A 24,260-nucleotide genomic window follows, 5' to 3' on the forward strand; every position below is an offset into this window, starting at 1 on the left:
TAGCAGGGTCCATCAGGGCTCATGCAGTCTGGAGCTGATTTTTATATTTCTAATTACAGTGGGAGTGGGGGAGGGTTGGGACCAAGAGTGTAGAAAAAAATATTCTGTTTAATGCATTAATTATGATTACAGAAAGTATTAATTCTAAAAGATTGTTTGAATTGGCTGTAGCAAACTTGCAACAATAAGCACTGGCCAAAGTCCCCAAAGGTCTTATTACTTATCTGTACATATCTACATCTTTTAATTCACCACCTAAATAAGACCCCAGAAGAAATAGCTTTCGTTTAAAATAATTTCACTTCTCTGCAGCAAAATATATTATCATTTTAATTAAATATTGCAGCCCATGACATGGTCTGAGTTATAAATTTCCATAAGTCTGAAGTCTAATTTAATTTCTCACACAGAACTCTTGACATATGAAAAACTCTTAATACTCTCATTTGACTCTTAGTGTGGCTCCTTATCATGCACATTTCATTAGCCATGCTGATAAAAGAAAACAATTAGAAACCCATTGGCTAAGTCTTTGGTACTAACAAAATTCAGCAGTATTAGAAGCCAGAAAGTGTAATCTGGAGGTAAAAAGAATTAGACACTTTCACACCATCTCATTCAAAAAAAATGGAAGTACATTCATTAACTTTTTCCTATTCTCTAGTTGCACAGGATTTGCTTTTGCTTTTCATTTCTCAACTATAGTTCAGACCAGAGACTTGCCTCAATTAGAAAGTTGGGGAAGAAGCATGGTGGTGCAATTTAGTGCTTCTGCGCATGCGTGAGCAGCGAAACCCGGGCAGTAACCTGTACTTCTGGGTTGCCGCGGGACACAACACGAAAACACATAACCTGAAGCGGACGCAACATGAGGTATGACTGTACTGTATTTATTTCTTTGTTGAATTTATCATAGAATTCTAGAGTTGGAAGAGAACCCTAGAGTTGTCTCATTCAACCCCCTGCAAGGCACGAATCACAGCTAACCATCCTTCTTCCACAAGGAGAGTAGAGCGGAAACAGACATGCTATTAAAAAATAAAGCAAAAACATTCTAAAACAGTTTTAATTACAATGAAAAAATGTACTTTTATCCAATGATCTCAAGGTTGCCAGGAACAGTATTCTTACAGATTGATGTCCCATCCATAAGAAACAATTAAAGTACGTGTCTTCCCCAAATAATCATGGGAACTGTAGTTTATTAACGTTTCTGGGAATTATTGCTCTGAGAGGGGAGAACTACAGTTTCCAGGATTCTATGGTGGAAGGTGTGCACTTTAAATGTATGGTGTGGATGTGACAGAACAGCATTAAAGTAAATAGGATGTGATGAAAAACCAGCAAAGCTAGGATATGAGGCACCTGCCAAAGATAATAGGCATGATCCAGCCAAGATTAAGACCTTTAGCTGAAGAATTCAGAGTGCTGCTGATTTCAAATATGAGAGTTCAGACAGTGCATTATTGTGGCTTGAATGCCAAGAGTCTGTCCATCCCTATGATTTTATTAAGTGAGAAATAATCTATAGCAACACATTTTTTAAAAAGGCTGCAATCCAAAAGGTTTCTGCATAGGCACTGAGTTACATTGATTTTTAGTCAATTTAAATTGACTGCATGTAAGTATTTTAGGACTGCTGGCTCTCTCAGAAAGTTCATTTTAGTTCACAAGACAAATTAATGGAGGACATGGAGGTCCATCAATGGCTATTAGGTAAGATTGCTTGAGGATACAATCACATATGGACTGTTCCTGCAGGTTCTTCCTGCCAATGGAGAGTTATATTTTCCTGTCTCAAATACCACTGAAGACAAATATTTATCTGGCCAAAACTTTCACGACTGCCTCTAGATTAGAAAGATAAATCTCACAAACAACACTTGAAGCATGCAGTACAATCCATAAGAAGCTGTAAATATACATATTGCATACTGTTGTCATTTGGGCCTGTACGTCCGGATCTGAAAAAACCTCGTGGAAAAAGTTACCTTATGACGTCTTCCTTAGAGCTTTAGCTAAGGCACAAGAAGCTATGGAGGTTGAATACTAAGCACCCGAGATCATAGAACTTACTGGTTTTGTTTTTGAAATCAGTTGAGTTTAGTTTTACCTTTTCAAATAATCTTGCTCCACTATTTTTTTGGGGGGTTGCAGAAAATGCTAGTCTTCCTCACAAGTAGACCCATTTAAATGAATAAACATAAGGTAGTCATAGTAATTAACTTCAATAGGTCTACTCTGAGTAGCTCAGTGGTAGAGCATCTGCCTTGTATGAAGAAGGTCCCCAGCCTCTCTAGGTATGGCTAGGAGACAAATCCCAGAGAGCCACTGCCAATCAGGGTAGACAATACTCATCTAGAAGGACCAATGGTCTGACTCAATGGTCTGACTCAGGGTGGCAGCTAAATCAAAGCTAAGCTTAGCATGTCACCTGAACCCAGGATCATAGGTTAGTTCTCTCCCCCTTGACCAAAAACCTGTAACCATAGGACAAACCTTGGCTATGAATTGTGGGTAACCACAATCCTGGGGTTGGCCCACGTGCTAAGCCAAACTTTGGCTTAGCTGCCATGACATACTGAGCTAAAAAGCCCAGGGGAAGCAAAGGGAGCCACCAACATTGGGCCTTCTCAGTAGTGGCGTCCGCCCTGTGGAATAACCTCCCATCAGTTGTCAAGGAAATAAACAACTATCTGACTTTCAGAAGACATATGAAGGCAAGCCTGTTTAGAGATGTTTTTAATGTTTGATGTTTTATCATGTTTTTAATATTCTGTTGGGAGCCACCCAGAGTGGCTGGGGAAATCCAGCTGGATGGGTTTGTCTTAGCATGAGGTGCAAACACAGCATAGCAACAATAACAACAACAATGACAAAACAAAATTAAAAAAATCCTTCCAGTAGCATCTTAAAAAGGGTAAAGGGACCCTTGACTATTAGGTCCAGTCGTGGCCAACTCTGGGGTTGCAGTGCTCATCTTGCTCTATAGGCCGAGGGAGCTGGCATTTGTCCGCAGACAGCTTCCAGGTCATGTGGCCAGCATGACTAAGCCACGTCTGGCGAACCAGAGCAGTGCACGGAAACGCCATTTACCTTCCCGCCAGAGCGGTACCAACTTGCACTTTGACGTGCTTTCGAACTGCTAGGTTGGCAGGAGCAGGGACCGAGCAACGGGAGCTCACCCCATCACGGGGATTCGAACCACTGACCTTCTGATCGGCAAATCCTAGGCTCTGTGGTTTAACCCACAGCGCCAGCTTAGAGACCAACTAAATTTGTTATTGGTATGAGCTTCCGTGTGCATGCACAGTTCTTCTTCTTCAGATACTCATACCAATAACAAACTTAGTTGATCTCTTAGGTGCTACTGGAAGGATTTTTTAAATTTTGTTTCGACTATGGCAGATCAAGACAGCTACCTACCTGTAACAATAACAATGACGACGATTTATTTATAGCCCACCCATATGGCTGGGTTTCCCCAGCCGCTCTTGAGGACATCATGGAGCTTTCAGAAAACTTGAACCTCTGGAAAGGCAGACCACTGGATATATACATTGTGAAATGAAAGGAAGGACACTCACAAACACCCCTTGAAAGAAGTTAAGTGCACCAACAGCAAAACAAACAAACAAACCTTCACCCCTACACATGAGAATTTCTCCAAACTGTTCTCTCCCTGTGGTTTATTTATTTTTAAATGCGGTTTCTCTTCTCCTTAACTGCTGGCCATCCAAAAAAAAAAAAGGGGGGGGATGAAAAACAGACTGCAGCATAAAATTTTAGCATGGCTCTGTTTGGTATGTTGATCATTTTTCAATATCTTTTGTAAATGGCTACAACCAGTTTTTATGGTGATATCCTGAGAGTGAGTCCAAATTAGGGCCTATTCAGATTCCTAAATACTCAATTGGGTTATCCTTCCACTGTGTGTTGCTGCTTGATGTCAATTGTTTTCTGATTACTGGTGGGATGTTGATTGTAAGGCATTTAGGCTTGTTTATTTTGTAGCCAGAAACAGTGGTACCTCGCTTTATGAACTTAATCCATTCCGGAAGTCTGTTCTTAAACCAAAACCATTCTTAAACTGAGGTGCGCTTTCCCTAATGAGGCCTCCCACCGCCAGTGCCCTTCCACCGTTCGGCTTCCGTTCTTAGACCAAGGTAAAGTTAGCAAACCGGGACACTACTTCCGGTTTTGCGGAGTTCGTAAACTGAATAGTTCATAAACAGGGCTGTTCTTAAACTGAGGTACATTGCTAAATTTAGATAAAGTACTTATTAGTTCTGAGGAAGACTCTAATGGCTTTGTTAATATTCAGCCAATATAATCTGTGTACATGGATATCTTTAATTCACTCTATCCAAGGTGTACTCCAGAGGTATTTTAATTATTTCTAAATGGCTACAAAAAGGAGAACAAATAGCAGGGGTGAAAGTAAGCATCCTTGGTGTGTGTCTCTTTGTAGACTGAACTGGGAACAATATATATATATATATATATATATAGAGAGAGAGAGAGAGAGAGAGAGAGAGAGTGTTCAAGGGGATTCATACATTTTTTACAATCGGCACCAATACCCACCAATAAGGAGGGATGGTGGATCAAACAAGAGGAGGCCAGAAGTTCCTGGTTCCCAAAGCAAGACTAGGGTCAGCACCTTGGAGGGAGATCAAGCTGCGGGTTTAGGACCATGGTTATAGAACAAACATGTGGTTTATCTCAGCAAGGTACTGGAGCATCTGAGTGAGTTTTGTAGCAGGAATAGCCAATCACAGATGTCAGGCCCAACCCCTGGAGTGTTGCATCCTAAAGAACTGGTGACTTATTCGGGGTTATGGGCTTTCAGGCTATGGGGATTTCTCCTCAGGGCTCTCCTGATTCTCTGAGAGTTTTGTGGACCAGCCGCCAGTTTGGAGGCAGAAGTATCTCTTCAGGAATCACAGAGAGGAGACAAATTCTGGTGCAACATGGACCAGAGATTGGTTCTATTTCCTCTTCAGAGTGACAGTTTCCAGAGAAGTCATCCTTCAAGGAATCCTGGTCCAGGGCAATGACAATATTAAAGATTGGATATCATATGATATTGCTGCCTCTATTAATTACAGAGCTCAATGGGAGTCAACAGATACCAAGAACTCTCCAAAACTGCTCTGCTGGATGGCCTTGGAGATATCCCACTCAAGGAGGCTGTGGGTTTACAGGAACCAGTGCAACCTAAGTCTTCTCCCCCACAAACAATGCTCCAAGATCATCCTCAGAACCAGAAACACAGCGCCCATCTGGCAGAACGAGGTCAACTGTCCCTAAGCCTTGCTCATGAGTAGGAAGACAGATGTCTCACATGTTGCAGAGCAGGACCCTGCTGACAGGCCAGAAGGGGTGTGGCAGAAGTGTTCGCTATAAAGCTGCATAGTTAGGACGTAGCTAACACCAAGGGCAAGATTCAAGTAGAATGTTGTGCAAGCAGGAGCCAGCACAAGGTTTCTCGCTAGTGCAATGGGCCTTTGTACTCCTCCCTTTGTGCATGCCCTATGCTCTCCCCAGCTCTGTTCCAGAGGGTCAGGAGAATCCCCCAGAGCAGCATGTGGGAGGGCAGGGAGAGGGGAGATGATTCTGCTGGGCAAGCGGAAATGCTTGCTCTGACAGAAGAATCTCCTTTGTGCTACATTGCATGCAACCCATAATCTTTCTGCATTTGTGTTGGAGTACTTCCCTGATATTCTGAACATCCTTATATTTCATTCATGTTAGTAACAGGATTTTGAACCATATTGCAGGAGTGTTGGGGATGGGTTGGGTAAAATAATGGGATTTTTCTATGGGGGTCATGTACATCTTTCTCAAGTTCAGTTGTCTTTTGATCTCCAGCAGTAGAGTCCTACATCTGGTCTAGCTCCTTAATTGGAGACCATGCAGCCTCTGACTCCAAGGTCTGGTGGTTACTGGACTCTGGAGCAATGATACAACAAAGTGAAAATGGTGTCATCATTCATGTTTATTGCACAGGGTTTCTTGGGAGGAGTATTAAATTCCTAGCATTAAAACATTTAATTTATTCATATTGGGAGATCAGCAGATTAGGAAAGAGATAAACACTGTTGATCATAGACAGATGAAAGTGTGCCAACTGTTAGAAACATGTGTTCCTTCTTTGGAATAATCTAATCAGCATTATTAAGAGTGTCATATCATTAACATATTTCCCTAAAACTAAGTTATCAAAACTGGTTATTGCTTCCCGTTCGTAGACTATACTCCACAGAATACTAACTGTGCAGTGACTTCATTTGAATCCCAAATCCTGAGCTGAAGCAGGCTGTCTCAGAGTTCATTGGCTTCCCAGAGATGAATCAGGATGCCCCAAGTCAAAGTGGGGATCCCTCAAAGCACCTTGTGGCACCTCAGTGATTCAGATGGCAACAATCTTTTACAGACAAGTGTCACAAAATGATGTATCTATGTTTACCATATAAGGAAAACTTCAGGATGTGGGGGCAGCGGGGGAGAAGGAGCACCTTTGCAAAACCAAAACTTGTGTTTCTAGTTTAAGGACAATGCAAAGACTTGGGGTGGGGGTCCTCTGTTGCAGCTGACAGATCTAGCTTGTAATCAGAGGGAACGATTTTACCAGTGCTCTCCAATCCCAGTATTTTGGAGGTGGGAGCAGTTTTTCAAGAATGAAATTTGTGTCTCTAAGTTTAAGGAAGATACTGAAATGGGGAAGGGGAGCTCCTTTGTGAATGGCAAGTCCAACTGGGCATAGGGGTAATTTTACCAGGCTTCCAACCTCAGCGATTTAGGAGAGAAGTGTTGATGTAATACTAAAGTAATATATGTTTTTTTTCAGTTGCTTCTCACTCTTTTGCAAGTCTTGTTAGAAAGAGTTCTGGTGGAGTCCCATTCCTTATCCACCCATGTCCAGGCACCTTCCAACTTACTTCTTTGGTCCTTTCAGTTTGATTATCAACACTTTCCAGTTAATTTTCAACTACAGTGGTACCTCAGGTTACGTACTTAATTTGTTCTGGAGGTCCGTACTTAACCTGAAACTGTTCTTAACCTGAAGCACCACTTTAGCTAATGGGACCTCCTGCTGCTGCCGCGCTGCCGGAGCACGATTTCTGTTCTCATCCTGAAGCAAAGTTCTTAACCTGAAACACTATTTCTGGGTTAGCGGAGTCTGCAACCTGAAGCATGTGTAACCTGAAGCGTATGTAACCCGAGGTGCCACTGTATCAGCCTCGTACCTGACGTTGCTTGGGGGGTTCTTAAAAACCATAAGATCAATGTGGCTGTGAAATCAGGAGTTAAAATCAGTGCAGTTTTGAAAGGCCAGGCCCACTGTATTGTTATAAAAGTCGGATGTTACCCCTCTCTCTGCCAAGCAGTGACAAGAGTCCATGGGGTTACAGGCACTCACTCAGGGTCTGTGGTCCTTTGATGGGTCCCCCTCCCCAATCTATAACAATACACACCCTGAAGGTGCTCCTGGAAATGTTCCTTTCTGCAGTGGCGTAGCGTGGGGGGTGCAGGGGGGGCCGGCTGCACCGGGCGCAACATCTGGGGGGGGCACGCTCGCACTCTCAGCTCTCTGCCCCTACCTGGCTCACTCACTCTCTCTCACTGCAGTGCTGGCTGTGCGAATCCGATCCGAGCCGCTGGGTCGCAGCCCACTGTGGAGGGGGCGGGGGTGCCAGGCGTGCGGTGCGGAGAGAGAGCGAGGGACTATCTGGGGGAGGGACAGTGCAGCAGCCGCCCAGTGCAGCGCTGAGTGCGGGAGAGAACCACACCACACCAGCCCAGGCAGCAGCAAGAAGAAGCTGGCAGCGGCGGCAGGTTAGGGGGCGCAAATTACTTGCCTTGCCCTGGGTTAGGGGGCACAAATTACTTGCCTTGCCCCGGGTGCTGACAACCCACGCTACGCCTCTGCCTTTCTGAAACACTGCACTGTGAAGGCACTGTGTCTGATAATATAACACAGGCTCCCCTGGAAAAGGGTTCAAGAGAGACAATTGCAGCACAGCAAAGTCTCCTCATGTTCTACATCTCACGGAGGAGACATCAAAAGCAGAACCCATGTTGGCTATACACCAAAACTGATAGACATCATAAGAAAATCAGCACTCTAGCTAAAAGATGCCTTTCAATTACAAATACACTTGGAGGACATTATCTTGTCACTTCCAATGAAGAAAGTACCTGTCATTTTATACAAGGAAGCTGGCTTACCAGGAGAGAGCAATTTGCTTGAACGCTGTTCCTTTTTTTCAATAGGAGTTTTCCTTGACATATTTGTGTCCATTTATTAATGGTAAAATCTACAATCTTTGGGGGGAAAGCATTAAATCTGCACTTATGTGTGCTCTGAAGTAATACCTCAAATCAAATTCATCGGAGGAACAAAATGCAGAGATTTATGGAGGACATTGGTGAGACATCTGCTGTGAAAACACTTGAGGGGTGAAAATGGATAAATAATGCAAAAGAGAGAATTGAAAGAAATCAGACGGGGAAAGCACCTGATATTTACTCTGTGTCATCCTCCAGGAAATATGAGCTCATACGTGGAAATATACCAATATCCTTCAGTGTAGTGTCAGCGCATTAATTAAAGGCTTTGCATTTGAAGAAAAGAGATCAGAGCCTATAATAACCTAAAGGAGAATTAATCACAGTTCTGTTTGCCTTCATGAAATTTCCTAGTCCATTCTACTTTTTTCCTCATTGGAAAATGCATTCCCTGGGCATTGACATGCTGAAGATCATCTAATCTAACCCTCTTTCTTAAAAAAATAAAAAGACATTGATTAAGGTGATGCATATTGATTTATTTTTTTAAATTAAATTTCATTTAGGAAACACTTCATATAAGGCATTTCAAGTTGATTTTGCAACACAACAAAAACAAATGTAAAACTGTGTATATCAAAACTATTAAAACTTATTACATATATAAATACACTTAAAACAATTGCATGCAAAATAACAACCATTCCATTCCTTTCAGTTATGAATAACTTCCTATTAAGCTTTTTGAAGCATTTCCACAATAAAAAACCCACCTAAAACAATGGTGTATAGTTTTTAAAATGTTATACGTATAAAAGTGATTGGGATGGGGGGTGGGGAGGGAGAGAGAACTCCACTAGAAGACTTGTTGAAATAGGAAAGCCTTCAACAGATGCCCAAAAGACAACAGAGATGGTGCCTGCCTGATATCTAGGGGTCGTTGTTGTAGTAGCAGTAATTTGAGAATCGAAAGTACACTTTTCAATATTTCACTTTCACACAGAAAACAGCTTTTCAGCTCCATGCTTCTGGTGTCTAGGTCTCAAAAACTTTTCTAGAGAAGGACCCCATGGAATAGAAGAGAGGTGGGTGGTGAACGAAGCAAGCAGGGGCATCAGCCCCTTGCACACACATATTTGCACATCCATTTTTCTTAATGGAATTCATTTTTGTATGTTGTTCCCACTTATAGATGCCTCTTTATGCACACTTTCCACTGCGATGTGCATTTTCATGCACTGCATTTTGTATTACTTGGCTGGAGATCTGCATTGAAAAATCAGACAGGACCACAAATATATCAACCAAATTCATAATCATCAGGTCCCTTTTCCTGAAGGTGGCAAGCTGTTAACTTTATTGCGATATCTGTGGGGGTTCACGAATGATCTGAAATTTTCAGGGCCTGGCATGGGGTTGCAACAAGACTTTGTTTGGACACTTGCAGGTGGGGGGGGGGAAATCACCTTATGTTGTGGATGTTGAGCTGGCTAAGAAATAGCTGCAATTTAATTAAAACCTGGGTCCTATATATCTTTGAGTGCTTAGTTGTTTTTAATGAAATTTTGAGATAAAAGAAGTCTTTTTAATTATACTCCTGCCTCCTGGTGATGGTTTCTTATTCATTTGCGCTATCATGTTCCCCCGATGCACCAGGCTGGAATGGGTCACAGAAGACTTCCCTGTCTTATTAAAGGTTATGGCAGCAAAAGACAACACTATGCACTAACCAAAGCACAGACACAATTAATGTAATCCTTTGATTTGATTAATGTGGCATTTGCCAAATATTGATGATTTGAACTTCAGTTGGGAATGTGCAAAGGATTTGGATGAACTGCAAATCAGGAACAGAAATAGGGGTGCTTTGTACAGATTTGGTGCTTGTCTGAGCCAAAGCAGGATCTTTTAGATGTTACCCAAACCAAAGCAGAGACTTTCAATGTGCTTTGGGGTGATTCTTCCCAAGTTTGCCATATAAGGAAAATGCCAGCGTATGAAGAGAGGAACTCTTCTGTGATTGACAAGTGTAGCTTCTAAGCAGAGGGAATGAGATTACCAGGGCTCTCCAGTCACAGTACTTTGAGGAAGGAATGTTGATGCATCACCATGCTTTTGTCTGTTCTGTGTTTGGCCTGGCTGTCTTTGAAATTTCACATTTCAGTAACTTGCCACTCATTTGAGGGCACTTTAACCTTTAGACAAAATAATTGCTGAGCATAAACATTATTTACATCAATCTCGTCCTAAATTGTAAGCATATCTAAATCTATAGCATTATGAATGGAGAGTTAATTAAGAAGCGACAGAAGTGATTTGAGATAATGAAGGGATGAGCACTGCTTATTTGGAGACATGCCAGCTACTGGCAATTAATTGTGTTAGCAATTCAGTTACGTACCTGCTGATTTCTAAATCAAGTGGACACTTTGCTGAGAGGTTTTATCACCCACTATTCTGAAGATATTCACACTTAAAGTCCTAGGAAGTTGTCTGTTTCATTGATACAGAAAAGTGCTTCCTTACCCGCCTTTGGGATGGCAGTCCAAGTTCACCACTGTAAAGATAGTCAGAATAGTCAATAGTAAGTATTGCAACATTCAAAAGGTAAGTCACAAGGTTCTTTTTAGAGTGTTGTATACCTTTTGTTACTTGGGACGTGGGTGGCACTGTGGGTTAAACCACAGAGCCTAGGACTTGCCGATAAGAAGGTCGGCGGTTCCAATCCCCGCGACGGGGTGAGCTCCCATTGCTTGGTCCCTGCTCCTGCCAACCTAGCAGTTCGAAAGCACGTCAAAGTGCAAGTATATAAATAGGTACCGCTCCGGCGGGAAGGTAAACGGTGTTTCCGTGCGCTGCTCTGGCTCACCAGAAGCGGCTTAGTCATGCTGGCCACATGACCTGGAAGCTGTACGCTGGCTCCCTCGGCCAATAAAGTGAGATGAGCACCGCAACCCCAGAGTTGGTTACGACTGGACCTAATGGTCAGGGGTCCCTTTACCTTATACCTTTTGTTGTTGCTGGAATCTGTCCAGAGGACAGCATGTAGCCTGTTAATAAAAGATAGACAGACAGACAGACAAACAGACAGACAGACAAACAGACAGACAGATAGATAGATAGTCTCAAGATCTGGGTTTTCCTGACCTACGCCCTGTGCTTTGCTAATTTAGGCTGCAATCCAAACCCTGATCTGCTGGGCTGGAGATCGTTTTAGTAAGGCAGAGGTATCCCTCTCCCCAGCTCCACTGATCTCTGCTGGTGTGGAGTGCCCATCCATATGGAGAATGTGTGGAAGCTCCTGCAGTGGTATTACAAATGGCCATGACCTGTGCCAACTCTTGAAAAAGCACATTTTGGAGGTGAGTGAGCAGGAGGATCCTAATCCAGCCCTGTTGCCATTATGTGATAGCAACAGGCCTGATCTGGACCTCCTCGTTGCACCAGCAAGGGCAAAGGCATAATGAGAGGGCATATCCCCTGCCCCACCACCTGCCACTCTGGCTCACACAAAGGGCAGTGCTCTGTATGTGCTCTACTGCTGCTGGCCAGAAACTTGGATTATTCTTTTGCAGTATCCTGAAGCCTTAGAAGAAACAAAGCAGACAACTGAGGGTTTTGAGCAATGCATGGAGTCCAAAAATAGAGAAACAGTTTTACGTTTTGCATAATACACGTACCTGTTCAGTAAAGCAGGCAAGTTTTGAAGGGATGGGCTTTTTAAAATATAAAATAAAAAAATCACCCCAAAAAACCTATGAATATTTGGCTCATTCTTACCCCAAACTAATTATGAAGTTAAGAATTTCAGTAAACGAGGTGTGTTCTCCTGAATAGTTTTGTTATTCTGAAGTACCATATTTTATCTTAAAATACAGATCAAATTAATTTTTTTGCTGTGCCTCTAGTTAAATGTGCTGCAAATAATGTGCTCAAAATTACCAATTTCCACTGAAATAAGGAATAGATTTAACTAACACACTGACATTCCTTTGGCCAGCATATTTCAATGGCCATCCTTTTGCCGTTATGGGTCATTACTTCCCAGCCACACCATAAGAGTAGCCAAAAACTTAGCAGGCATTGTTACACCTACACTGCAAGAATAATTTAAAACTCATTTGCAAATGCAAATCTAGCCTTGCACTTTTCTTTGCAGCACACAGAAACCACAAGCTGCGTGTTGAAACAAAGTGTTTAAATCCAGGAATAGGGGAAAAAAGGGAGGGGGTTATTCAGATGCAACGTTGGTGCTTGCTGTATGATTAACAGCGATGAGGAGGAAGTGCTAAAGTAATTGAATAAAGGAAAAGCAAATGAATCATTTAATTACTGGGTTGATTAAGCCCAGAGACTTGTTACACAGCACGTTTTTCATTACCAAACATTTATACTCTGAAGAGTCCCCCACCACTACCATCTCTTCTCCTTCAGGTACAATAAGGTGCAATTTCATGGAGGACTTATTTGACGCCAAATGAAACTGCTGAGGCACTCCCCATTAATTCTACACTGGATTCAAGTCTTCCTGGCAAAGTTTCATTGTATAAATCATCATCTGGCATTGGAGTCAAGAGCACCAGAACTTCAAGATGAAAACCACCTGGGAAGAAGAGAGGTGGTTGGCTCATGGGACTCCCTAAGCTCAAAACAGAATTGTAAGAGAAGCCTGTTTTCATCAAGGTGGTTTAGTAAGGTTTGGGTAAGCAGGGCTAGTTTAAGACATTTTGCTGAGGAGAAAGGCAAGATACAGCCCCCCTCCCGAGCCGCGGGCTAAGTTGGTGTGTGTGTGTGTGTGTGTGTGCGTGTGTGTGTGTGTGTGTGTGTGTATGCAAGTAATACACACAACTCTGTCCTCCAACACCTTACTACTGCTCCTCACCTTCCAGCATCTGCTGGTTGAGGAGGGTGTCTCACTTTGCCAAATGGTAGGACTAGCCTTGTAGGTAACTGCTAGGACATTTGCAAAGCTAAGCAGGGTCCAGTATGGTTTCAAGTACAAAGGGGATCTGCCCCGTGGCTTAGTTTGATCTTGCCCTGAAGTTGCCTCAGCACAGTCCTCAGAGCAATAAAGCCCTCCTTGATGTGGGATATTTAAAACGTAGTCCAAACCAACAATTCATGTCTTGCTAGATAGGCACACGATAGGAGCTGAAGCTCATAGAGGTTTTCCCTTAAGTTTGCTAGAGAGAACTCTGTGAGAGGTACACCCACTAGACTAAACTATGTCTTTGTAGCTGAATTGCCATTTTAAGCCTGCCTGAACAAAGCTACTGTATCTGTTACTCTTCAACAAGTATTCTGAGAGAGTAAATGTTATGTTTACCTTTTACAATACAGTTTTATTGTTTTAAGGGGGAGAAAAGAGGGAAATACCAGGAGAATCCAGCCTGCCTTAAAGCATCCTGGATTACTTAAACTAAAAGGCTAAAACTGGCCTATCTAAGCCTCCTTTTAATTTGCAAAGGGATGCAGCCTGCTTAACTCACAAATGTGAGGGAGGATAATATCTAATAAATATGTCCTCTACTGGCAGGTGTTACTGATGTCAGCAGTGTACCAGACTGCACTTTGATGGGGAGTGATGGAGAATCAAACCAGGGCCCTGCCCTGTACAACATCATTTATTCAATTATTTGTAAATGTAAAGCCCACTCAAACCAGCTCAAAAATTAATAATGAATACTGTAAAAGCCAACTTTGAAATATAGCACAATGAAATTAAACAACAGCAGAAGCAAAGGCTAGCACATTATTTCCAGCTTCAGAATCTCAAAGGTGTTACCTGGTCCCAAAGGTCTTTGAAAGTCGTCTGAATGTTAGAAGAGAATCAGCCAGGCCAGTTCCCACTCCCTGAATTCCAGGGATTGGAAGCCACCCTTGATCTTGCCACCAGGTAATGCATACTTCTGACTGTGACTGGACACATGGCAGGGCCACATTGCACATTTCATGACATGAAAGGGAACATGGATCCATTGAGGATACTTGGAGCAATCAATGAGACTTGGTATGTTTGATCAGGATGCATGATTCCACACACATTTCCACCACATTTTTAACATTCAGATATTGTTAAACTTGGCATAGATGGTTGAATTAGCAAGCTGATGACATTAACGGTTAATGGGGATGTGTTCAAGTAGTGGAAGGAGTTGAAGTTGCACTGCAACTGGTGTTAATCGGAAATGAAGACTCTTAGTTTTGTCTTTTATAAGCCAAAGCTGCTGGAGCACAGGTGAAATAAAAAGAACATGGAAATAAAAGTTCCAGAAAGGTAATCCTGTTAGTTTCTTGCAACAAAATTAAGTGTCCTATGGCACTTTAAAAGACTAACAGATTTATTATGGCATACGTTTTTGTGATCACTGTGCTTGTTTTTTTAATCCAGGGAAACTTCAGTTCCTAAAACAATTTTAGTAAAATTGTCACAGGCTCTACCTTTTGCATTCCATGACATTTGACCCCACTGTTTGCTACCACTTTTTTTTTACCCTTCTGCTCCCGTGTGTATATTATACCTGTCAATGGGAGATAACATTTCTTACAGCTGAAGTTAGTTGGACTCCAGCCCATGAAAGCTAATGCCATAAGACAATTGCCATTCTTTGACAGGCTCCAGGATTTTGTCTTTCTTTGTATGAAAATAAAGCAGGTTTCCCCCCAATAATTTATTGCTATAAATATTTATTAAATTTGTATACCACCCTATACTCATAGACCTCAGGGCAGTTCACAACATAAAATGACAATATATAAAAAAATGATATGTAAAGTTTTTGTTTGGTAAACCGAACTAAAACAACCTTTAAGTTAGAACTAACACTTAAAGAGAAATATGTATTAGCTGGATGAAGCAAGTCCTCTCCCTAATGATTTTTCTTGCAGTTCAGAGCCATTGTGGTGCAGTGGTTAGAGTACTGGACTAAGGCTGGGGAGATGTGAGTTCAAAACCCAGCTCATCCTTGAAGCTTATTGCATGACCTTGGACCATTCCCCCCCCCCCCTCTCTCTCTCTCTCTCCTCTATCCTGTCTCACAGACATTTAGAGGATCTAGAGAATACTATAAGAGATAATCCTGACTTCACAAGGCAGACAGGGGCCTGGAAAACACAGTCAAACCTTGTGGTATCTATTTAAATAAAATATGTCTCTTTAAGACTGGAGACTGACAAACTAAGCTGCTTTTATTACCCATTCTTTGAAGCATCCTCCCAGATACAGGGATATCATAAAGGTCATATAAAACTTTCACCTGTTCTCCAACCTTGTGCGTTATCTTACCATCAAGAAACTGTGTTTCTTGCAAGGTTCTCAGTAAAGAGAGAACCTTCATAGATGTATTGTAGTGTGCAAATTTATTTAATCAATTTAACTGATTAGAAAGTAAACTGATTTTAAAAATCTTTACTTGATTGACAGAGCGCAAAACCAATTTTCAGATTTGTGTAGTAATCAGGTCATCTTGAACTATAGGAGTGTCACATTCCATTTTTTTATGTACTATTTTTATTGAAATCTGTCAAAATCTATACTTCCGTCAGGGGCTGCCATATGTCTGGATTTTCCCTGACTTTTCAGTGATTTTCTCCCAGATGCTACTAACAAGGGCCGGATACTGTCTTTGTCCAGGAAATTCCAGACATTTGGCAACTCTGTGTGGCTTCTAACCATGATTGCTATGTTCTACCTTCAGTTTGGAGGTATCATACCACCAGTGGCGTAGCGTGGGTTGTCAGCACCCGGGGCAAGGCAAGTAATTTGCACCCCTAACCCGTGGATTTTAGTAGGGGCAGAGAGCTGCGAGCACGAGCGTGCGCCCCCCCAGATGTTGCGCCCGGTGCGGCTGCCCCCCAGCACCCCCCACGCTACGCCACTGCATACCACTCAGTACCAGCTGCTGGGAAGCACAAGGGCAGGGAATACTCTTGCATCCATGCTCTGCTCAGGGGCTTCACATAGGGATAGTGGTTGGCCACTGTGAGAACAGGATGCTGGACTAGATGAGTCTTTGATCTAGCAAGCAAATTCTAATGTAATATCCTCACAAGTGAGCAAGGTCCAGCATCCAGTGGCGTAGCATGGGTTGTCAGTACCCGGGGCAAAGCAAGTAATATGCGCCCCCTAACCCGTGGATTTGCGCCCCCTAACCTGTGGATTTGCGCCCACTAACCCTAACCCCCAGATGTTGTGCCCGGTGTGGCCGGCCCCCCCCCGCACCCCCCATGCTACGCCACTGCCAGCATCTTCACACAGCAGTGGCTTGTCAGGTGGAGGGGCTAACTTCCCAGCAGGTGAGTTGCTGTTTCTTATCAGGAGAAGGAGGGTCGAGAAGGTTGGTGCAGTGCAAACACACTTGAAGAGACAATGTGATGCTCCTGCTGGTGTGCTTATACCACACTGAGCTCCCCACCTCACCATCTTCCACTCCTGAAAAGCATCAGGGACCCATTAGGATAGTAGCTTTTCCCTACCTAGCAAGCTGCTTTTGACTTCACATATATGCTTAATGGACAATTCATGGCTGCTTCCTCTGCTTTTATATACTGATATATTTACTTGCAAAGCAGCCAGAAGTGAAACTCTCCTTTTTTATTGACTGCTTCATATGATGTGTCTCCAGTGGTTTGAACTGCGTTGGTGGTTTCTGCCTAACTAGCTAATAGTGAATTTGAGTCAAGAGCCATTTGGGGCCTCAGGCGCTGGGAATTTTGCCCCTTTAGAAACCTAGCACAGAATATTTATCTAAGAGTGCAATAAAGGTGTTGAAAATGCCAGGCTTAGGTGGAAATTTGCCCTCTGGTTCCAAAGGTAAGTGACAGCTCTTGGATGCTTGAGATATATAGAGCTGGCCTCGGAAGTTAAATGCACCTTCAAGCCAGAGTTTCTTACTCTCTAATTTCCCCTTAACCTTTGTGAAATGAATCAGCTTTCTCTTTCTGTTCTGTCCTTCCTGCTTCTCGTGAAGCTTTCTCCACTGTGTTTTATTTTGTGAATGTGTATTTTCTTTTTAATGTAACACAAGGTTGTTGTTTCATCAAGGTTCTCAAATATGCCCTTGAAATTATAAGGTGGATATTCTAATGCAAGCAGGGTATTCATTAGTATGAATAAAGTGCATTAATAAAGATAATGAAACTCTGCCAATTTATGGGTAGGTTTGGCCGAATTATGGGGTTTTTTTATTAGGAAATGTCAGGAAATGTTGATTTCACGTACAGCTTTCCTCCCCAGAAGAGACAACACTGCCACTGACAATAATTCAAATGTACAGAGAGGCAAGGTAAGTAACGATGCATAAAAATGTATTTACTGCTTTGCTTCTGTGAAATGAGCAGTTAGAGCAAGCAGGAGTGGTGGGTTAGAGATATTCTGCTTTACAGCATGATATGTGGCACTTGTGGCTAAAGGGGTACCTTTGAATGTGGGAAACCCATGAACAACTCAACTACGAAGCTCACTGGCTGGTCCTGGGCTAGTCATTCTTCATACATGCAACCACATTTGGAAGGGGCAAAACCATACCCCGCTAGCCATACCCTGAATGCTGCTGCTGTGTCCAGCATTTATGCATGTTTAACTATATACAACAGGCAAGTGGTGAAGTTAATGGATAGCCACACACAGAAAACACACAAATCTGCCTTATACTGACTGGACTGTCTAGCTCAGCATTGTCTACACTGACTGCTGCATTCAGGGTTTTAGTCTATTTTAGCCCTGCCTAGAGATGCTGAAGATGGAACCTGACATCTTCCTCATGCATGGCAGATGCTCTGCCCCTGAGCCATAGATGCACACAAGTCTTATGCAGTCTGCCCAACAGGAGGTCAATGTGTTGTTCTCCTTAAGGTCGAGGGCCCATTTCCTCTATACCAGTTTGGAGAAGTAGGCACAGACCTACTCTGACTGGGTTGCCATGCAAAATTAGGTCGCCACATACAGGCTAAGTGGAAATTAGCTTTTCCTTATCTCACATTGGTGCCAGGGGTGAATAGGATGCTGCCTTCTTCTGAGTCCGACTATTGGTCCATCTAGTTCCACAGGGTCCATACTGATTGGCAGTGACTTTCCATAATTTCAGGCAGCAGTTTCTACCAGCCCTACCTGGAGATGCCAGGGATTGACTCTCAAGACTTTCTGCATGCAAAGCAGGCGCTCTACCAATCAGTTATTATCTTTCCCTTTTTGGGCATGCTTACAAGGAGAAACACAGGAAGCTACTTTGCAATGAGTCATTAGTCCATCATTCTCAAAATTGTGTATGCTAAAAGTCTTCTGCCTTTCAGACTTTCAGATCCACCTTTAACCCAAATATGCACTTGAGGATCCAATTCTTCATTTTTTTAAACCATCTACAGTGGTGCCCCGCAAGACGAAATTAATTCGTTCCGCAATTTTTGTCGTCTAGCGAATTTTTCGTCTTGCGAAGCACGAAATCCCATAGGAATGCATTGAAAATCAATTAATGCGTTCCTATGGTCAAAAAAAGTCCAAACAAAGCCAAATTTGGTACAACAACAGTTTATTAACTGCTCTTTAAAGTCACACATACTGTAAAGAGCAGTTCAAAAACTGAAGGGAAAATAAATTAACTTTATAAACATGACAGAAAAACATTTAAAAATCAACAAAGTGTACAGTACATTTTCTAAGACTCTGGGGGACCACTCGAAGAAGGCTCCTCTTCCACTCTTTGCTTCTTGGTCAAGAACCTGTCCATAGTCTGCTGCTTTATCCGCCTTTTCAGCAGCTCCCTGAAAGACGACATGACCCTCGTATCATAAAAGTTCCCAGCGTCATGTGCCACGTGCTTCTCATGGTGGTGTAGATCTGCAAAAGTCTGCACCTCCTTCCACTTCTGGCAAATGTCCCTCAGTCTTTCGGAGGACAGCCGTTCCTCAGCTGCTTCCTCCTCTTCCAGTGAGGCCTGCTCCTGCGCAGCCTCTGCCTGCAGTTTGACCAGCTCCACGGTGGTCAGCTCGTCGTCGTGCCCCTCCACCAGCTCGCAGACGTCCTCCTCCGTGACCTCCAGGCCCATGGTCCTCCCCAAGGCAACAATGTCCTGCACCACTGTTGACTCTGGTGCATCAGAGTCACTTGGTGCCACACAGTCCGGCCACAGGCTGCGCCAAGCGCAATTCAAATTTCTCTGGCTGATCCCTTTCCAGGCCGTGTTGACCATCTTCAAGCAGGTGACGATGTCGAAGTGGTCCTTCCAGAATTCCCGCAGGGTGATGGTGGTGCAGTCAGTCACCTCGAAGCATCGCCTGAAAAGCTCCTTGGTGTAGAGTTTTTTGAAATTGGCGATGACCTGCTGATCCATCGGCTGGAGCAGTGGCGTGGTGTTAGGAGGCAGGAACATGATGTTGATGAAGCTGAACTCCTCCAACAAGTCCACCTCAAGGCCTTTAGGATGGGCAGGAGCATTGTCCATCAGAAGCAAAGCCTTCAGCGGCAGGTCGTTGTCCAGCAGGTACTGCTTGAAAGCAGGGCCAAAAGCAAGATTGACCCAGTCCACAAACAGCACACGTGTGACCCAAGCCTTGCTGTTGGATCGCCACATGACACTCAGCCGCTCCTTGTCGATCTTGTGTCTCTTGAAGGCCCGTGGGTTCTCCGAGTGGTACACCAGCAGGGGCTTGATCTTCAGGTCGCCGCTTGCGTTGGCACAGAAGAGCAGGGTCAGACGGTCCTTCATGGGCTTGTGGCCAGGCAACCTGGACTCCTCCTGAGTGATGAAAGTCCTTTTGGGCATCCTCTTCCAAAACAGCCCGGTCTCGTCGCAGTTGAAGACCTGCTGCGGAACGTAGCCCTCCGTCTTCACAAGCTCCAGGAACTCCGCTGCAAACTCTTCAGCCGCAGGAACATCAGAACTGGCAGCCTCTCCATGCCTGACCACGCTGTGGATGCCAGATCTTGTCTTGAACCGGTCAAACCAACCTCTGCTAGCCTTGAAGACTTCTGGCTCGGCTGAGGTTCCTGGCTGTTCCCGGATGAGGTCAGCGTGCAAGGCCTTGGCCTTCTCACAAATGAAGGCCTCAGACACTGTGTCCCCTGCACGCTGCTTCTCTTCTATCCAGATGAGCAGCAACTTCTCGACCTCCTCCAGGACAGCTGGGCGGTTCTTCACGATCCTGGTGACTCCCTTGGCTGCATCAGTCGCCAGGATCTTCTCCCTCATCTTCAGGATGGTCCCGATGGTCGATGGGTTCCTGCCGTACTCCCTGGCGATGTCCGTCACACGCATTCCGCCGTCGTGCTTCCGGATGATCTCCTTCTTCATTTCCAGCGTCACCTTCTCCTTCTTCCTCTCGCCGGCCACCGCAGCAGCAGTCTTCTTGGGTTCCATGGCAGCACAGGTCCTACCTTCGTAAACTCAGAAACAGAAAAAAAAATCAGTGATGTGCTTCAAACCCAAAAAATACAAAAGCACCCAGCCACCCACCACACAGAAATTAAAACCCAGAACCAAGGCCTTGAATCCCAAGCACCCCAACCCCAAATCCAAAATCCAAAAACCCCCAAAAAAGTTTTAAAAGTTTAGCTTACCAAATGGATGAAAGAGAAGTTCTGGAAAAGCTTCAGCAATCAACCACCGAAGTCCTCAGAAACCTCAAATGGCTGCAAAATAAGTTTAGGAAAAGCTTCAAAAATCACCAATGTCTTCAAAAACCTCAACTGCTCCCACAGACACGCACCAACCCACCCACAACACAGAAATTGCAAACCCCTCCCCAACTGCTCCCCCAGCCCCTCCCCTACTGCTGCAAACCCCTCCCCAACTGCTTCCCCACCCAGACAAAAAAAATTTCAAAAAATAACAACATGGCCAGCACTCAGAAATTCAAACTCAGAAAAAAAAATTGAAAATAAACAACCATGCCTAGTGGTCACAGAAAATCATAAAAATTCCAAAAAAACCCCCACAAGCCCCCAGATTTCTGCAGAAACCTCCCCCACTGTTCCCCCAGCCAGCCAGCCCTCAGAAATCCAAACTCAGAAAAAAAAATTGAAAATAAACAACCATGCCTAGTGGTCACAGAAAATCATAAAAATTCCCCAAAAAAACCCCAAATGGTCTCAGATTTCTGCAGAAACCTCCCCCACTGTTCCCCCAGCCAGCCAGCACTCAGAAATCCAAACTCAGAAAAAAAAATGAAAATAAACAACCATGCCCAATGGTCACAGAAAATCATAAAAATTCCAAAAAAACCCCAAATGGTCCCAGATTTCTGCAGAAACCTCCCCCACTGTTCCCCCAGCCAGCCAGCACTCAGAAATCCAAACTCAGAAAAAAAAATTGAAAATAAACAACCATGCCTAGTGGTCACAGAAAATCATAATTCCAAAAAAAACCCAAATGGTCCCAGATTTCTGCAGAAACCTCCCCCACTGTTCCCCCAGCCAGCCAGCACTCAGAAATTCAAACTCAGAAAAAAAAATTGAAAATAAACAACCATGCCCAATGGTCACAGAAAATCATAAAAATTCCCAAAAAAACCCCAAATGGTCCCAGATTTCTGCAGAAACCTCCCCCACTGTTCCCCCAGCCAGCCAGCACTCAGAAATCCAAACTCAGAAAAAAAAATTTGAAAATAAACAACCATGCCCAATGGTCACAGAAAATCATAAAAATTCCAAAAAAACCCCAAATGGTCCCAGATTTCTGCAGAAACCTCCCCCACTGTTCCCCCAGCCAGCCAGCACTCAGAAATTCAAACTCAGAATTTTTTTTTTGAAAATAAACAACCATGCCCAATGGTCACAGAAAATCATAAAAATTCCAAAAAACCCCCAAATGGTCCCAGATTTCTGCAGAAACCTCCCCCACTGTTCCCCCAGCCAGCCAGCACTCAGAAATTCAAACTCAGAAATTTTTTTTTGAAAATAAACAACCATGCCCAATGGTCACAGAAAATCATAAAAATTCCAAAAAAACCCCAAATGGTCCCAGATTTCTGCAGAAACCTCCCCCACTGTTCCCCCAGCCAGCCAGCACTCAGAAATTCAAACTCAGAAAAAAAAATTTGAAAATAAACAACCATGCCTAATGGTCACAGAAAATCATAAAAATTCCCAAAAAAACCCCAAATGGTCCCAGATTTCTGCAGAAACCTCCCCCACTGTTCCCCCAGCCAGCCAGCACTCAGAAATTCAAACTCAGAAAAATTTTCAAAAAAAAAAGCAACCTGGCCCAGTGGTCACAGAAAATCATAAAAATTCCCAAAAAAACCCCAAATGGTCCCAGATTTCTGCAGAAACCTCCCCCACTGTTCCCCCAGCCAGCCAGCACTCAGAAATTCAAACTCAGAAAAAAAAATTTGAAAATAAACAACCATGCCCAATGGTCACAGAAAATCATAAAAATTCCCAAAAAACCCCCACAAGCCCCCAGATTTCTGCAGAAACCTCCCCCACTGTTCCCCCAGCCAGCCAGCACTCAGAAATTCAAACTCAGAAAAATTTTCAAAAAAAAAAACAACCTGGCCCAGTGGTCACAGAAAATCATAAAAATTCCCAAAAAAGGCCCACAAGCCCCCAGATTCTTGCAAACCCCTTCCCAACACCAAGTCCTTGAATCCCAAACACCCCAACCCAAAATCCAAAACCCCCCCAAAAAGTTATAAAAGTTTAACTTACCAAATGGATGAAAGAGAAGTTCTGGAAAAGTTCTGGAAAAGTTTTGGAAAATCTTCAAAAGTGAGCAAAGTCTGAGAAAAGGCTACCAAACCACGTGCTAACAGTTGCTCCTCGAAGTCAAGTCGCAACTGCAGCTGCTCAAGCTAAGCACCCTTGGTTTTAACGGTTTTTACACAAAGGAAACAAAGTCGCGAGACGTTTTCGTTTTGCGAAGCAAGCCCATAGGGGAATTCGTCTTGCGAGGCAAATCGCGGACGAAAAAACCTTTCGTCTAGCGAGTTTTTTGTCTTACGAGGCATTCGTCTTGCGGGGCACTACTGTATTGATATGGGGGCAGTGCTGCTGTTGTGACCCACCTTAGATCAGGCCACAGCTTGGTAGTGCGTTCCACCAACCTGCCATTTGAAGACCAATGGTCTACATGTACTGGCAGCAGCTCTCCAGGTTGTCAGGCAAGGGACATTCCCAGCCCTAACTAGGAATGCCAGGGATTGGATCTGGGACCTTCTGCATGCAGAGCTCATGTTCTACCACTGAGATTACAGTTTTGTAATCTGTTCTGCACTTTGATATCAGGGAATAAATGTCCTGATGCAGTTTCCTTATGTGAAACACTGAATTTGTGCTCAACGTGCCATTTTATGTGATACATCACAAATATTCATACATGACTTCATAGCATCGCACTTGGTTGCAGTACATTCAGTGACCAGCACTGTTAAGCCATGTTTGTAGTCTCTGCCTTTGGAGGGTAGTAAAGGGAACTTCTCCTTACAGTGGTGCCTCGCAAGACGAAATTAATTTGTTCTGCGAGTTTTTTCGTCTTGTGAATTTTTCGTCTTGCGAAGCACGGTTTCCCATAGGAATGCATTGAAAATCAATTAATGCGTTCCTATGGTCAAAAAAAGTCCAAACAAAGCCAAATTTGGTACAACAAGAGTTTATTAAGTGCTCTTTAAAGTCACACATACTGTAAAGAGCATTTCAAAAATTGAAGGAACAATATTTTAAGTTTCTAAACATGACAGAAAAGCATTTAAAAATCACCAAAGTGTACTGTACATACATTTTCTAAGACTCTGGGGGACAACTCGAAGAAGGTTCCTCTTCCACTCTTTGCTTCTAGCTGAAGAACCTGTCCATGGTCTGCTGCTTCATCCGCCTTTAGGATGAGCAGGAGCATTGTCCATCAGAAGCAAAGCCTTCAGCGGCAGGTCGTTGTCCAGCAGGTACTGTTTGACAGCAGGGCCAAAAGCAAGATTGACCCAGTCCACAAACAGCACACATGTGACCCAAGCCTTACTGTTTGATCGCCACATGA

At 43.5% G+C, this 24,260-nt stretch overlaps 1 protein-coding gene across 2 annotated transcripts; it reads right to left on the bottom strand.

Annotated features, from left to right (window-relative positions):
• Nucleotides 1–18,654: 18,654 nt before the first annotated feature.
• LOC310710200 (putative CENPB DNA-binding domain-containing protein 1) lies at nt 18,655–23,224 on the bottom strand. Of its 2 annotated transcripts, XM_083510833.1 has the most exons (3): nt 22,940–23,224; nt 20,166–20,920; nt 18,655–19,241 (listed from the first exon to the last, which is right to left on the bottom strand). In XM_083510833.1, the coding sequence occupies exons 2-3, from the start codon at nt 20,646–20,648 to the stop codon at nt 18,948–18,950; spliced, it is 777 nt and encodes a 258-aa protein (XP_083366959.1). In that variant the 5' UTR covers nt 20,649–20,920; nt 22,940–23,224; the 3' UTR covers nt 18,655–18,947. The 2 variants fall into 2 exon arrangements, with proteins under 2 accessions (XP_083366959.1, XP_083366958.1); XM_083510832.1 differs by lacking the exon at nt 22,940–23,224 and having other exon boundaries at nt 20,166–21,050.
• Nucleotides 23,225–24,260: the final 1,036 nt, after the last annotated feature.

Source organism: Podarcis liolepis (genome assembly GCF_965112155.1).
Source record: "Podarcis liolepis genome assembly, chromosome: 6".
NCBI classification, from domain to species: Eukaryota; Metazoa; Chordata; class Lepidosauria; order Squamata; family Lacertidae; genus Podarcis; species Podarcis liolepis.